Source organism: Pinus tabuliformis, chromosome 4_2, assembly GCF_031772625.1.
Source record: "Pinus tabuliformis cultivar Carrire ecotype Pingquan chromosome 4_2, CPIR1, whole genome shotgun sequence".
Classification (NCBI taxonomy): Eukaryota; Viridiplantae; Streptophyta; class Pinopsida; order Pinales; family Pinaceae; genus Pinus; species Pinus tabuliformis.
In genome coordinates, this window is record NC_142304.1 from 656,436,476 (window position 1) to 656,453,099 (window position 16,624).

At 35.7% G+C, this 16,624-nt stretch overlaps 1 protein-coding gene across 1 annotated transcript; it reads left to right on the forward strand.

The window, feature by feature from the left end:
* Window positions 1-14,156: 14,156 nt before the first annotated feature.
* Window positions 14,157-15,016, forward strand: LOC149171104 (uncharacterized). The gene has a single exon (XM_089427436.1). It carries the CDS (start codon window positions 14,241-14,243, stop codon window positions 14,886-14,888), a length of 648 nt encoding a protein of 215 aa, XP_089283562.1. The 5' UTR covers window positions 14,157-14,240; the 3' UTR covers window positions 14,889-15,016.
* Window positions 15,017-16,624: the final 1,608 nt, after the last annotated feature.

Below are 16,624 nucleotides of genomic sequence, written 5' to 3' on the forward strand. Positions count from 1 at the left end.
ATATAGCTGCCACCTCTCACGCAGCTGGCTACCACTGTCTGCCACCGTCTGCCACCTCTCAAGTAGCTCGCTACCACATTAAGGTACCTTCCTAATTTCTGAAGGAAAGGTGATTCTGTAAGCCAAATTGATCGACACAATTTCCATTGCTATGCTGGATGGATGGATTGAAATCTTTAATTTCTCCGGTTTTAGTTTAAACAATTCATGGAATATTTCTACATTTTCTGCAATAATAGTTCTTCGTTTATTTATTTATTCTTTCCTGTTTCCTGGGCAGAGCACTGAGTGCAAAGAGTTGATTCATATTTGCAAGGTACCTAGCAACTCCGTCCCAACACTTCTGGGGATGTGCTTATCTTTTGGGGTAATTTTGATTTCAATTGTAATCTGTTTCAATGGTTCATTAATTATTTTCTTGGCTAATGGCGTTTTTTTTGTTAATTTCTCTCTTACTTCCAGCGTCCTCGCAAGTATACGGAGTGCAGAGGATCGACTGGAAAGGGCAGAGTGAGCACTGCTGCTATGGAATATTATTCCCTTAAGGTACCTTCCCAATACCTAATCGCCTGTATCGTAGTTGATCTATATGTCAATTTGCTTAATGGATTTTTTTTTAATGCAAAAGCTCTCATGGATAATTTTTAGGTATAGTGACGCTCATCCTCTCTGTAATCAAGTATAGTGTGTGATTCCTATTTGATGATAGACTCGAAAGAGACTGGCAACAAAGACATTAGATTAAATAAGGCCAATTTCGATGTCTTGAAATTCAAGATACTGCTCTGTTTTTTAGTCAAACTGATAATATGCCACATATTCTCATATCCCCAAATAATATAAAATCCATTCCCATAGATAAGAACTGGGTTCTTTATGTAAATTAGGGAGCGTGGGAAAGGAATGGAGTCATTTATTCCTTTTAGTGTTACTCCACCGAGGCTAAAGAACCTGATCCAGAACAGGCAATTTGAATTGCAAATTCAAATCTCCATCTATTTTGTGTTGGGTTTTAAGGTTGGTTGATTAAGGATGCACATAATGATCTGTAACATTCATTTTATGGTTGCTTAAGGTTGAACCGCTTCTCTGTTTTTCTCCGAAATCTGTGTCCATGTATATCGGATTCGTTTTTCTCTCCCCTGTTTACTTATATAGGTATAGTATGTAGCTCTACCGGCATATTTACACTACACTGAGTGTCCGTTAGCCGATCTGGCTCTAATCAGCACCAGGGTCTAAGTTTATCTGCCTATGGCATTGTATTCGGGTAGCTTTGGAGCCTGCCAACGAGAAGAGTGACTGTTTAATAATATTCTTCCGCCCTGGTGGGCTTTCCATGAATCTTTATCCTCCCTGCTAAGATTTCCAGTACGATATTGCTCCTATTATGATGAAAACACTAAAGTTTATGATGGTCATTTCTGTGCATGTGGACCGGTAGACAGTGGGATTCTTTATCCACTGGGACCAGAGGGCCGACTTACTGTCAGCCTGTATGTTTTTATTTTATGAAACACAGTTTGTCTGATTTCTTTGTTTATTCATTTGCTCTCGAGGTTAGACCTGATCATGACTTTCACATATTTAAAAGATCAAAATTAATTTCAGCAAACAGTTATGATCATTACGTCACGGTGACGAACGTAGGTCTATTTATTTACTTTGATCTGGATGGTGAACCATCACAGCTCACAATTAATAATATTTTAATTTCATCTTTGGATCATATGCATATTTGGAAATTTTTGCAAATCATTGCGTCAACTTCATAATCAAGTCCATTATGAAGGGATGAAGGTACATCAAAGTTCAAACAACCACAATTATTGCTTGGGTTGTAGTTGAACAACCACAATTATTGCTTGGGTTGTAGTTTTCTATATTTCGCCAGAGCTCTTCTAAATTTCTCGCTAAATGAATATAGATTATAGAAGAATCAATAAAGATTCAGTGTGATTTCTCTCTGAAATCCATAATAGAGAAACTTTAAAGAAACTTGCATTGTCTCCGGACAAATGAACAGGTAAGAGTAAATAGCAGTGTTGAAATTCAACCAACAAATCTTAACGATTTTGATTCAGTCTGTACTTAAGTTTTCAAGAAACAAACCTGAACAACTTTCGGCCTCTTGTATTGAACAACTTTGATTGATTTCTGCATTGGTATTTTCATTCAATAAAATAAAATTTATTCACGTAGATTCTCCATGAGGCTTCCATCCTTTCTCAAAACTACCTTTCTCTGTCAGACCGCATGTTAGTTTTGTTTTTCAAAATTATTGTCTGTGAGTGCTTATTTTTTCAATATCAAGGTCTGTGTGCGCATCCGAAGAAATGTAATAAAAGGGTTGAGTTTGTTTAAAAATGAAAAATGTAACTCTCTTAAGACCACTTTTCCTTATTATTTGTTCAAAATTTATATATGTATATATTTAAAAGTTCTTTATTATTTTTTCAAAATTAGTAAATATGTATATATTATAAAATTACTGACCATCATCCTCGATGACTGTGGCATACTAGTACGTACCAATAGGCTGTGGGCCTCTCATCCAATCCTTTTGTCTGGGTTGGGGAAACTTAAGTATATATATTGTCTCCCTGCTACTCCTGTTTGAAATCCCGATTGATTGAAACTCAACGAACAAACGCAAATTTGTGGGTTGATATTGCAGTCTCTGCTGATAGAGGGCCGAGGAAAATACAACTGCTCGGTAGAGAACAGTAAAACTTGGAATGCTACCAGCAGCCAATGTTCGCCCTACATTGAAACCTGGAAAGACATACCGCCTGCGGCTCGCCGGCGTAGCTTCTTTATCGGCCCTCAATTTTTTGATTGAGGTCAAATAACACATTCACAGATCCTAGATTGTTTAATCTTAACTAATGTCTAAATTGAAGATCTCACTATCACAAGCTAATCTCAAGTTATTGTGTTTTCAATTTCCGAATTTAATCCTGTACAAACTGGTCGGTCAGACATTAGCGGGCTGATTCTTACCTTTCTTGAAATGAAACGATGTTATCTGTGTTGTCCGGCATCGGCTGTTTTTTACTTTTCCTAAAATGAAATGATATTAACAGTGTAGTTGCCGCAGGAACAAATAGATTTAACAAAGATGCTTTTAATCAACGTTTCTATTGAATTATGCATTTAATTCAACAATGAATTTTATTATAAAATACAAGTTAGTAATATTAACTTTTTATATGCATTTAATTCAGCAATGAATTTTATTAAAATACAAGTTAGTAATATTAATTTTTTAAATAATAGGTTGACAGGATATTTATTACTCAATAACACTTGGAAATTTGGAGTTAAGAAATTATTTTAAAATTTTCTATTATTTGAAATAATTTTTCCCTTTCACAAATATATTTTAAACTAATTAAAACTAATCAAATCAATATTATATTTCTAAAATCTTCAAATAATTTAATTTGTAATTTTGAAATATTTACCGCAACGCCCAGCTTTACCCGAAGCAACAACAAGAGAAAGAAACAAGGAAAGATCTGTGAGGGTTGCCATGTTGTGCAATTTCCACTCTCCATTATGAAATATACGAACTGCTGTACTGCCAAACCATACTTTGAATCTCTTTATAACATGTTTATGAGTGTTGTTCAGACTTTGAATGCTATTCATCCGCTTTCATACAAAAAAATCTATTTTTGCATGTCCCGGCTCTCTTTCTGGCTCAAATATCTCACCCAGAAGATAATTCTGCAATGAGGAACTATCGCAATTGTCGTACATTTTTCCTCTGCCTTCTATATATTTTTCCTCACTCGAAAATCAACACTTGTTCAACCACATTTCCGTCATGCATTGTAATTCTCTGTATTTAGCCACGTCTCTGAACTGTCCCGGTTGTCATACATTTTTCCTCGGGTTGCCATACATTTTTCCTTACTCGAGAATTGACACTTCTTGAACCACGTTTTCTGTCATGCACAGTGATTCTCTGTCTTTAGCTACACCTCCCTAAAATATTGCAATTATTTAAAAGATTATTATATTTTACACAAGCTTATGAGATTTGACTTCCTAACATAATGTTTAGAATCTAAGTTGGCTATCAATGTGCTTAACTGAGTTGGAAATCACTTAATCACTGCTTGTATCTATAACTAATTGATTCTACCTCCGCATTTCCAACCCTATTAGAACTAGAACACAAGGAACAACGGACCTGCGGATGGTTACACTTTTTAAAAAAACATTTGGTTCCATCTCTATTTCGTGGGTTAAATATTTAAATCATATGAGAGAAAGCAAGTAAGCATAAATCATATAATGTTTAAACCATAAGTTTGGCAATGCGCCTGATGAACATAATATTTATTGTATAATAATAATGTCACGACAAGCTTAAGCCTTAAAGTACGATTTTTCTTCTGCTTATACAATCGACAAATGACACCAACGACAAACAGTTAAGAAAGGTGAAACAACGGCTTGCTTGTTCTGAAACTGCTGGTTCTAGGCTTCTTTTCTACATGTCTTGATTATTCTATGTCTTGCTTATTCTAAGAGTTTGCATTGTGGTTGTGGTAGACCCCGGCAGGGACTACCGCCACGGCAGTGGCTCTCTTGTTTACACGGGTATATATAAATTGTTAATATTGTTTGTAGGGCTCGGATGAAGATAATTATAAATACATAAAGTATTCTTTTTATTTACAGGGTACATATAAATTTTTAATATTGTTTGTATGGCTCGGGTGAAGATAAATATAAATACATAAAGTATTCTTTTTATTTCCAGGGTACATATGATTATTGGAGTGCAATTTTTAGTTTCATTATCTATTCTCAAAATATTTTGGAATTTGCACTAAAGTTAAGGATACTCTTACAATATTGATGTGTATAAATGAATTCATGGCTAAAGAAATTAGATGGCATATGTAAAGAAATGAGATGGCATATGTAAAGAAATAAGGATATAATAAAAAAAATTAATAAATATATTTTAATATTAAAATAATATTAAATTGGTATAATTATTATATAAGTAAATGTGTTAGGTCTAAGATTTTTCTGATTTATAATGTAGAAGAAATTTTTTTGGATTAATCACATTATTAAGATTTGGTCAATATTTTGAATCAATTAATGTGGTTTATCTTCAAAATTAGGTGAGAACTAACGTGGTTCATCCTCAGAATTGGGTGAGAAATCAATTGATCAGAAAGAATAAATAATAAGAAATAAATACTAATTGTTGATAAATTAATTAAAAGGTAAAAAAATTAATTGTTATAAAATTAATAGTAAAGAGTTATTTCATTAAAATATTCTACATTTAGTTGAAAATAGATATTTAAGAATTAAATTCCTAACACAATACTGTATAGCATATTTTTCAATATACAAATTCTTAATATTGTTTGCGTGGAGTGGGTGAAGGTAAATATAAATACAAATATGTAATAATTAAATTTCCAACTTCACAAGTGTGAGAACAATGAAACGAAAGTTGAGGATAGCCCAGGACGGTGGAAGCGAAGTGAAAGCGACTAGGGTCTGAGTTTGCTGAAGAGGTTTTTCTCCATGGATGGGTGCAGAGGAGGGAGCTCCACTCCCTCCTACAAGAAGGGTGTGGCCAATAAGGTCATGAAACCTCTGGAAAAGGGTAGAGGTAGTGCTGAGGAAGGAAGAAGAAATAGGGAAGAGGAAACATAAGGTACCAAATCGAAGGAGAATGATAGCACAAAAGACAAGGAGGAAAATGACAAAAAAACAGGGAATTAAAGACAAAAATTAGAAGGGAGCATGTAAACCCAAAGCTGAAATCACTCCTAGAGTAGTTTTGAATGATTCATCGCTACAAGAGCAGAGGGATCACATGCGGACTTATGCAATCATATGCAAATTCATGGGATTATGGCCGATTGAAAAAGCTTTACAAACTTGGATCAGATACCACTGGAAACCAAAAGGGGGCATTGATCTTCATTTGGGGTCCAAGGGATTCTTCACTGTGGTGTTCACTAACATTGAAGATAAAGACAGAGTGTTTGAATGCGGGCCCTACTTCTATGCAGCAACAAGGCTCTATATGCGGCCATGGATGATGAACTTTGTACCGAAGCGAGAAACTTTTACCTCAGTCCCGGTTTGGGTAACACTCTATTCTCTACCACTTGATTATTGGCAAACAGAATCGCTAGTTGCCATAGGAAATAAATTAGGAAGGTTTGTCAAAGCTTCTAAAGCCACAAGGAGAGGAAAATACACCCCCTTTGCAAGGATATGTGTGGAGATGGATCTATCCAGAGCTCTTCTGGATGAGGTCATCTTGGAGGTTTTTGATGAGGAATGGGTGCAGACAGTAGACTATGAGCATATTCCATTTAGATGTTGTAGATTCCATGAACATGGGCACCTTCTAAGAGACTGCCCTCCTAGTAAAGTAGAGAACAAAAGACAAACTAACACAATGAAAGACACTGATAGCTTTCACAAAGTAGTACATAAAGGAAAAAGCGGCAAAAAAGGGCTAAAGCAACACCAAAATGAAGGACCAGAGGTTAGTCAGAACTAGTTCCAAGTTCTTGAAGAAGATGAAGAAACAGCAGTAGAAGATCAAGCAATGAATGAAGGTTATAAGAAGAAGTAGAAAGAAGAAGATCGTGATCAGACACAAGAAAATGAAAAACAGAAAGGGATTATGATGAGTGATACAGAACTAGAAATGGATCAGTAAATGACCCAGAGTGAGATGGAAATGGATGACAATGAGCTACAGGAGATTTTTGACAGAGAAAACATGTATCTAGAAGGGTTCTTGATTCAGGGAACAACTGGCCGGGTAGAATCACTACCACAGGAAGAGTTTAATCGACTAGAACAATCATTCTTATGGAAAACATAGGAAAGGGGTTTTGAGGGAGTAAACAACATTCAAAGACAGAGGAATTAAGGTGTGAAAACAGTAAAAATGACTCTAGGGTTAGCACCGAGAAATCCAGGAAAAGAGAGGCAGGAAAAAGTAGAACGATCTATTGATGGAATGTGGAAAGCTTATGATAGACTCAGGTAAGATGAAAGATCTAACTAGTTACTCCTTTACCAATCTTTAATTATGAAATTCACAACTTGGAATATTAGAGGTCTAGGTAGTAAGAGAAAACAAAGAATGCTGAATAATAGAATGAAACAGGCGGCTCCGGATATAATTTTCATCCAAGAAACGAAATATTCCATTCAAAAGTTAAGGAAAATCCATAGTAAATGGCTTAGTAGATTTGAGTTTTTAGAAGTTAAAGCAGAAAATACTGCAGGGGGTATCCTCACTCTCTGGAATCCCCAAAAAATTGGAATAATTGATGCGGAGGCATCGAGGAATTATTTATCAGTGGTTATATAGCCTGTAGGAGATAGGGACACTTATTTAATCATGAATGTTTATGGCCCTCAAAGGTTAGATGACAAACTCAGGTTTGTAAAATCCTTGGTGGATCTCCAGGTCAGACATGCAGGTATACCTTGGGTCATGGGAGGGGACTTCAATATGATTAGATCTCTCTCGGAGAGAAAAGGGGGTACAAGAGCTCTAAATAAACACTTATTAGCCTTCCAAATATTTTCAGAAAACATGAAGCTGGTTGACATTGAGACAAACAATGGCCTCTTCACATGGAACAACACAAGAGGAGGGGATTACTAGGTAGCCTCCAATTTAGATAGATTCATTATCACTGAGTATCTCATGCTCATAGATAACGAAATAATACTGGGAATTCTTCCTTTTGGAGGCTCAGATCACTAGCCGGTACAAATGGGGGTCAAGGGCATAGGTGCCCCAAGAAATAGACCTTTTAGATTTGAAAATATTTGGCTTTCACACCCAGAATTCATTAGCAACATTGAAAAATGGTGGGTAGAGGATTTGCAAATTCAAGGATCAACAATGTTCCTGCTACACAAAAGATTAAAGCACATCAAGCTGAGGCTAAAAGCTTGGAACAAGAACGAACTTGGTAATATTTTTATAGGAAGGATAGTTGTGGAAAATAAAATTCAGGAGCTCAACCAAGCTTTGATCAAGGAATGCTTTGATAAGAACAAAAATGATCAAGTTGAGAAGCATCATCAAGAATGGCAAAATTTGTGTAAAAAAGAGGAACTTTTTTGGAGACAAAAATCGAGAGTTCAATGCCTAAAAGAAGGAGAGCGTAACACAAATTTTTTCCATAGATCCACTATTGCGAATAGGACTCAAAACAGGATCTCTTCGATCAAGGATGAGGATGGGCAGATACATCAATCCCATGAGGAGATAAAAGCAGTGTTAGTTAAGCAATTCCGAGGTATAACCTAGGAAAACATTTTAGTAAGGGATCCTTTCATCAAGGAATTTACCAAACATATCCCTAAGTTGGTATCCAGAGAGGATAGCTGTAATATTAACAAACCTATAACTGAAAAGGAGGTCAGTGAGGTCCTCAAGGAAATGCAAAATGGCAAGGCTACAGGTCCGGATGGATTCAATGTGGATTTCTTCAAAGCTTGCTGGAATATTGTCAAAAAGGATATTTTAAGGGTAGTGGAAGATTCCAGGCTGAACAGAACTATTTTGAAGGCACTCAATACCTCCTTCATCTCCCTGATTCCAAAACAGGATAATGCTCAAACACCAGAGAGGTATAGGCCCATTGCTTTATGCAATGTAGTTTACAAGATAATTTCCAAGGTCGTGGCCAACAAACTCAAACCTTTACTGCCACCACCGATTTCGGGGGAACAATCCAGTTATGTGGAAGGTAGAAAAATATTATATAACATCATTCAAGCTCATGAGGTGGTTCACTCGTTAACTAGTGAAAGAAAAGCGGGCATGATCATGCAATTGGACATTGCCAAAGCATATGATAAAGTGAACTGGACTTATATCAAGAATGTGCTTACTGCGTTTGGATTTGATCATAATTGGGTTAGATGGGTAATGGCCTTGGTGACTTCCTCCAGCTTTTAAATTCTAGTTAATGGCTCTCCCTCTAAAATTTTTCTTTCTTCTAGAGGCCTCAGATAGGGAGATCCACTCTCTCCTTTCCTCTTCATGCTCATGATGGAAGGACTGGGTCGGTCCATTAAGCATGCTAGAGTATCGGGCAAAATTCAAGGACTCCAACTATCAGAGAATGGTCAAGTTCGGACTCATCAACAATTTGTAGATGATACCATGTTATAGGGAATTCCCACAGTCAAGGAGGTGCTAGCATACAAACAAAGTTTAAATGACTTTGTTATGGCAATAGGTATGGAAGTCAATCTTTCCAAATCAAAAATATTTTTCTTTAACACCCATATAGCCATTCAGAGAAATGTCTCCAGAATTCTTGGCTTTCAAAGAGAATCCCTCCACTCTAAGTACTTGGGAGTTCCTCTAACGGCTAAACCTTCGCACAAGAGCATTTGTGAACCGTTAATCATCAAGATGCAAGATAAGGTCAGGAAACGGACCTTCAGTTCCTTAAATCTGGCTGGTAGACTAGTTCTTACAAAGGCGATGCTCCAAGCTATCCCAGTCTTTATGCTATTAGCTCTCCTAGCTCCAAAAGGAGTCTTACAACAATTTAGAAATATCCAAAGAGATTTTCTTTGGGGCGAGGAGGAAACAAGGGGAAAATGGGCTTTAGTCTCATGGGAGAAGATCTGTAAACCCAAGGACCAAGGAAGCCTAGGATTGGATGACCTAGAGATTCTCAGTAGCGCTCTAGGGGCCAAACTTTGGTGGCAGTGGGTTAAGGATCCAAAGGATTAATGGGCAAGCATCTGTAATGAAAAATATGCCATCTCCTAGCATTCTTCTGATATCATACGAATGTCTGGAAATATGAAGGGCTTTCCCATATGGAACAAGGAACAGAAGGGTGGTTCAAAAAAACAGTTTCTGGGAAGTCAGATGAGGAGATCTTACACTATTCTGGGAGGACAAATGGCAACAAGAACCAACACTATTGAAAGAGGAATTTTTGTGCCTCAAGCATGAGACAGACAATCAAGGATTAGTAAAGGCAAAGGAATTTTGGGAGAATTCTCACAATACATGAAAATGGAGAACCTGGAGAAAAATAGATGGCAGAGAGGAGAGAACCCTCAACAGTAGAGCAAAGACCCTTAAGAGGATGTTGGGTTAGAGGATGATTTTAGTAACTGAAGGGTAGGATCAACTAAGATGGGGCAACAACAAAGAGGGCAACTTTAATATCAAGGAGTCTCAGGCTTCTCCTTGGGCTAGAGTCCCAGGCTTCGGATAGGATCTGGCAGAAGCTATGGAGGCACAAAGGTTGGGTGAAGATCAAACTCTTTATGTGACTGGTTCACCACAGGAAAATCTTCACCTGGGATAATATTAGAAATAGGGGTGTGCTGGGACCCTCCATATGCCAGATCTGTGAAGCCCAAGAGGAGACTATGGAACATCTTCTCAATAGCTGCATCTTCACCTCCAGGTTATGGGATATTTTTGCCACCATCATCAATCAATCCGATAGGGACAAAGAAAGTATCACTAATACCCTAAGCAATTGGAGGAATAATTTTTCGGATAATGAAGTTCTTAACTCTGCTTGGGCTCTTTTGCCAAGTTTCATTATATGGAATGTGTGGAAAGAAAGAAACAAAAGAATCTTCAAAGAAGAGAAGAATTCCTCTCTTCACGTATTGGAGCAGATATTGAAACAACTTAAGGAGACAGTAGGCACCACAGTAAGGGATCTCCCCAAAAATCCTCCCTCAGATGCTGAATTGAGAGTTCTCAAGTAGTTAGGAATGCAGGGGCTCATTCCACAAGGTCTGAACAAGAAAGTATTCATGAGGGAAACGGTCAAAGAGTTCTAGAATCCTCGTCCGGAAGGATTTTTGAAATATAACATAGATGGAGCTTCAAAAGGTAACCTGGGAGTGGTAGGCTTTAGAGGAGTTCTTTGGGATGAAACCGGAAGCATTATCTCCCTCTTCCATTTTCATTTAGGGAAAGCCACCAACAACATGGTGGAATTAATGGCTTTGGAGGAATGCTTAGAATTTCTAAAACAAGACAACTGTCAAAATGTGATAATAAAAGCTGATTCAGAGTTAGTCATCAACATGGCCAAGAGAATTAGACATGGAACAAAGCTGGAAAATCTCACAAAACACTGGAGGTTGTTACATGTGCTCCATAAAATATAGGGACATCTTCAAGGTCTACGCACACTCAGATTCAACCATGTGCATAGAAAGGCCAACAAATTGGCGGACATTCTAGCCAACCAAGGTGTCAGCTGTAAGGATAGCAAAATTTCGATGGAATGGCTCGCAATGTCTCAGAGCAACCTAAAAGAACTTTTCCATAACCAGACAGAAGAGGATAAAGAAGTGTATTAGAACAAAACAAAGGAAGCCAAACCACAATGAGCAGATATCTGAAGGATGCACAATTTTGGTTAGACAAGTTTATGGTGTGAGGCTGGCCATAGTCGGCCACAACAGCTTTGGTAATCACAACCCCAAAAATCCCTGGATTCTGGTGAAATGTTTTCTCAGTCCTCAGAAACGTTGAGAGAAATAACCGGCGGAAAATGTTTTGGCGGTAACATTTCCCAATTTTCAAGAGTTGGGAGATAAAATCGCCTCCTGAGTGGTTTTGGGTTGATTGAACCGCTTTCAAGCCAAAATTAGTTTTGGAGATTTAGCAATGATGCCATACAACTCATGACACGTGGAGGAGGGCCAGGTCTGAAAACCACCCTCATCGCACACTAAAGTTTGACAACTTCAGGCGTGCAATACTCAGCTTAGCCGTTCGATTTAGCAAGGCCGATCTACAATCAGGATTGATCGTGCGGTTTGGTGGGGTCGGGGGGTTAACCATCTTGCTTCTTCCTGGAGCGATATGTATCTCCGTCGTCAGATTAAAAAAGAAGAATGGATGGCAGCAATTAAAGAGACAGGTTAGATGTACACTGGCGCGGTTATATGTGGGGAGGGTTCATTTGCCCTGCTATTCCTATTGCTTCATTTTGTCTGTACTCGAAAGGTTTTCAAGGGTTTTTTTTTTAGGTTTGAGGGTTTTGTTTCATTCGGGCAAATTCCTTTTTTGCCTTACTCCGTAGAGTATGGTGGAAGTGTGTATATATTGTAAAATATGCTTGATTTAATGATATAGAAGGCATGACTCTTGCTTTAGCAAAAAAAAATGAAACGAAAGTTGAAAACCAGTTAACCTCAAGGTTTATAACATATTTTTCAATCTATAAATTGTTAATATTGTTTGTATCACTCGGGTGAAGATAAATATAAATACATACAGTATTCTTTTTATTTACACGGGTATATATAAATTGTTAATAGTGTTTGTATGGCTCAGGTGAAGATAAATATAAATACATAAAGTATTCTTTCGATTTACAGGGTACATACAAATTGCTAATATTGTTTGTATGGCTCGGGTGAAGATAAATATAAATACATAAAGTAATATTTTTATTTCCGCCGTACATATGAGCATTGGAGTGCCATTTTTAATTTCATTATCTATTCTCAAAATATTTTGGAATTTGCAGTAAAGTTAAATGTGTATAAATGAATTCATGGTCAAATAAATTAGATGGTATATGCTAAGAAATAAGGATATGAGTAATTATAAAAAGGAAATTAATGGGTATATTTTAATATTAAAATAATATTAAATTGGTATAATTATTATATAAATAAATGTTTTAGATCTAAGATTTTTGTGATTTATAATGTAGATGAAAGTTTTTCGGATTAATCATATTGTTACCAATTAATGTGGTTTATTTTCAGAACTAGGTGAGAAATCAATCGATCAGAATGAATTGGTAAGGATGTAACAATGGCTAGAGTTAGTCGTTAAAAACTAGCTGTTGGTGAATTAGTTAATAGGTAAAGAAATTAATTGTCATGGAATTAATGGTGAGTTATTTCATTAAAATATTCTATGTTTAGTTGAAAATAATTGTTAAGGAATAATTAAAATATTGAATTTTAATATTATGGAATTAATGTAAAGTAGTTATATATTAATAATTTATATCATCTTATTTGTCAATAGAAAACCAGCTCCTATGAATTTAAAATTTTTATCCCAATATAATCTAATAATTATTAATTTATTAAAATCAAGTTTATATTATTTAATATCGGGATGATTAATTTCTTAAAAACGAAGCCTGAGAAATTAAATCAAATTATAGTTAAAGGTTAACTAGAAAAATAATACTAGAAATTTTATATTGTTATGCCATATAAATATGGTTGAAATATTTTTCTTTAATTATTCGTTTAATTATTATTTTTTATAAATTTATTTATTTATATAGTTATAATTTTTTTATTTGATATTTTGTATAATAATTTTATTATTTTACTCAATAAATATGAAAAATAAACATAAATTTAAAAAATAGAAGTGGTTTAGTGTTTGAAATTTAAAACAATTTTTTTATAAACATCATTTATCATAAAATTTGGATTAAAAAAATATTAAACAACAAACATTACATTCAAATGAAAAATACCTATCAACATAAAACGAGTATGGATATCGGTAATTACAGAAAAAGTCAGAAATCACGACAAAAGTATATGACAGCATTGAGATTGTACTTTTACTTTTCTGAACTCCCTTGCCCACCGTCATTTGGACAGCGCGTTGGATTGCAGTTTCCACGAAGTACATAAAAAGGATGCCAAAGTTGTCGCCATCTTTGTGCAGGTTCATGCCAAAGGGAAACGCACCGCGTCTTGCATCGTATCGAGGAGGTTTAGATCTGCGCATGACTGAAAAGAGTGGTCAGTTTCAATGAAAGTGCGAATTGCTTTTTTGTTTTATCCCGAAACTTTGGTAGTCGTCGTGCTGTTGGCCACGCGTTTGTTCGACGCGGCTCCTACGAATGCCGTTTTACCTCACATTCAGTACTTTGGGCACTGTATTGGCTTTACGCGGCTTCTACGGAGCCGCAAAAAAGGAAAATGCTTTTAAACACAGAGCGTTGGATTAGGTTGGATTTGTTGGGGAAGCTTCCACCTCCGCTTCTTGGCGGGATATCTTGTGATTCTTCCGCTGCCAGCGAGCTATATATCGTGGACCATTTTTGGGCTCACAAATTGGCTCTTTCAACAGCTACCAAATCCCTAAGGAATTGAGTTGATATAAACAAGACTCTGTGTTGTTGTATCTGTTGTTTTTTAATCACAGTATTTCTTTGAAAAATATGGCAGCCTCCAAGCGAGGGAGAGATGAGTATTGGAATGGGTGTTTAGCTTTCACAGGCGCGAAGCGAATCAATGGCGGATTAACCTTAGCGAATGGCAGTGATCTCATGCCGTTGCCCGACAAGATCGACAGTCTGGATGCCAATATTCGTAGTCCAGAAGAGAGGAACGTTGGTATCATTGGGGATATAAATTTTCTGGAAAATGATATTGGGTTGAAGACCCAATCAGATCATAATATCGACTCCAGCGTTGAGGAGGAGGGCAGTGCTGATCAGATGGGTTCAAGAAAGCAAGGCGAATTAACTGCAGCCGGGAGCTGTCAAGTGACCTTGGTGACTTCTGATATAGGAGACTTCACATGTTACGACGATGGTCGCGCAGAGTTTGATTTTTTCATAGACCAGTTTACTCCGGAAGAACTTGGAATCATCATGAACTATGCCGATGGAGATTCAATTCCCGATATTATGTATTTGGATGTCGTGCATAGCTATGTTGAGACCACCGAAGTTTTCTATGGGTCTCTGTGGGAGGATGATATTTGGCAGTTGAATGAACATCCAGTCATTCAAAATGATTTTGCATTGCCACAGCCAGAAGAATTTGGAATTAATGGAATCGAGGTCCATGACGTTTGGAAGTAGACCATTCGACGTGTCAACGCCAATTAGAAACGATTGTAATTGAGAAAAAACTTTGCCTCTTTTTGCAAGTTAAAAACATCATCAGTCCCAAGATACTTCCATTGATCTGTCTTATGTTTGAAGCCGTTTGTCACTGAAAATTGTATCTCAGTGCGCGGAAACTTTCGTTTTCATTCTCCTGAACATATGGTTTCGCGTTGTTTAATAATATCTAAAATTTCACAAAACAAGTTCCTCAAGATGTTCGATAAAATATTTAACAGCAACGTAAGGACTTTTCATTGACTGTCAGTAATCTAACGAAACAGGATCGTCTTATTTTGATCCAAAAAAAGCACCAACGCCTAGAATCGTCAGATCTGTTTTAGAATATTGGGTCTTCTTAGGTGGTTGATTACACTCTGCAACTATCATTAATAAGCTTATAAAGACCGCTATGATACTTAAAGAAGTCAATCCGCTATGGTACTTAAAGAAGTCAATACTCTCCAATTTTCAAAATTAGTCTTTCTCAAGGCATATTGTCGAAGTTGATAAGAATATGTTGAGTACTCAACTACTACTAGCTAAACATATCCATCCTCGCAGTTATTTGATTTTGTCTACTAGTTATTTTATCTTTATTTTTATTAATCTTCGAGGTTATTGTTCTTCTTGTGGTCGTGTAAGAATTTCTTTATGGTATTGTGTATAAATGTTTGTATGGATAATTAATAAAAAAAATTGAAAAAAAAATAATAAAATATCGAAATAATCTAATAAAAATACACTATATATAAAAATTAGATTTGTTTTTTATATAAAATTGATAATTTCCAAATTAACAATGGAAAATTTGAGAATGGTTTATAATATGACTGTCTCTTCTTTAAAAATCATCTTCCTTTTAAACTAGCCTTTGCACGGTACTATCTATCATGCCTACTATGACGAAGTATGCTAAATAAGCATTAGCATTAACATTAACATGAAAACAAATATTTTTGGAATTTCCCAAGTTTATTTTGAAAATCAGAAATAATCTATATTATTGTTTAGTTACATATGTATTGATTTTCACGTGCTTAATGTTTATTTCATAAGAATTTTGTGATTTTGCTTAAATATTTTTCAATATTATAAAAGCAAAAAATAGATAATTTGATATGAAAATTAATAAAAAAATTATTATTATTTCTTATAATGTTTTGATTTAATATCCGATTAGATTATGACTTAGAGAAAAAAAATGATTATAATATAAAGTTTTTTTTTTTTAATCGTTACCTAATTTCTTTAAAAAAGAGTATATGACCTTTAATGGTAATATGGTAGTTGTACAGATTTTGTATATATGGGAGGGGTCCTAGGTATTCTAACCATTATAAATGTGTATAGAGGAAGAAGCTTCTACTACTAAATGGGGTATAAGTCTAACTATAACATAGTAAATGTTGATAGATAAAAGATAAATCTTTGAATTAAAAAAAATAAAATGCATCCATAAAAGAATAGTCACAAGATGTGGAGAAAACCATTAAGGTAAGGTAACACCGTCACATACTTCTTATATAAGTAATCATTAGATAATTCATTCTTGCTACAATATATACCACCCAACATTAAATATCTCTCTCTCTCTCTCCCCCACACACACTCACACACACATATACATACATACATACATCCATACATATATATATGGTAACTCGTGAATCAGTAACTTTCGAGGATTGTTCCAGGCAAAGCCCAAGATT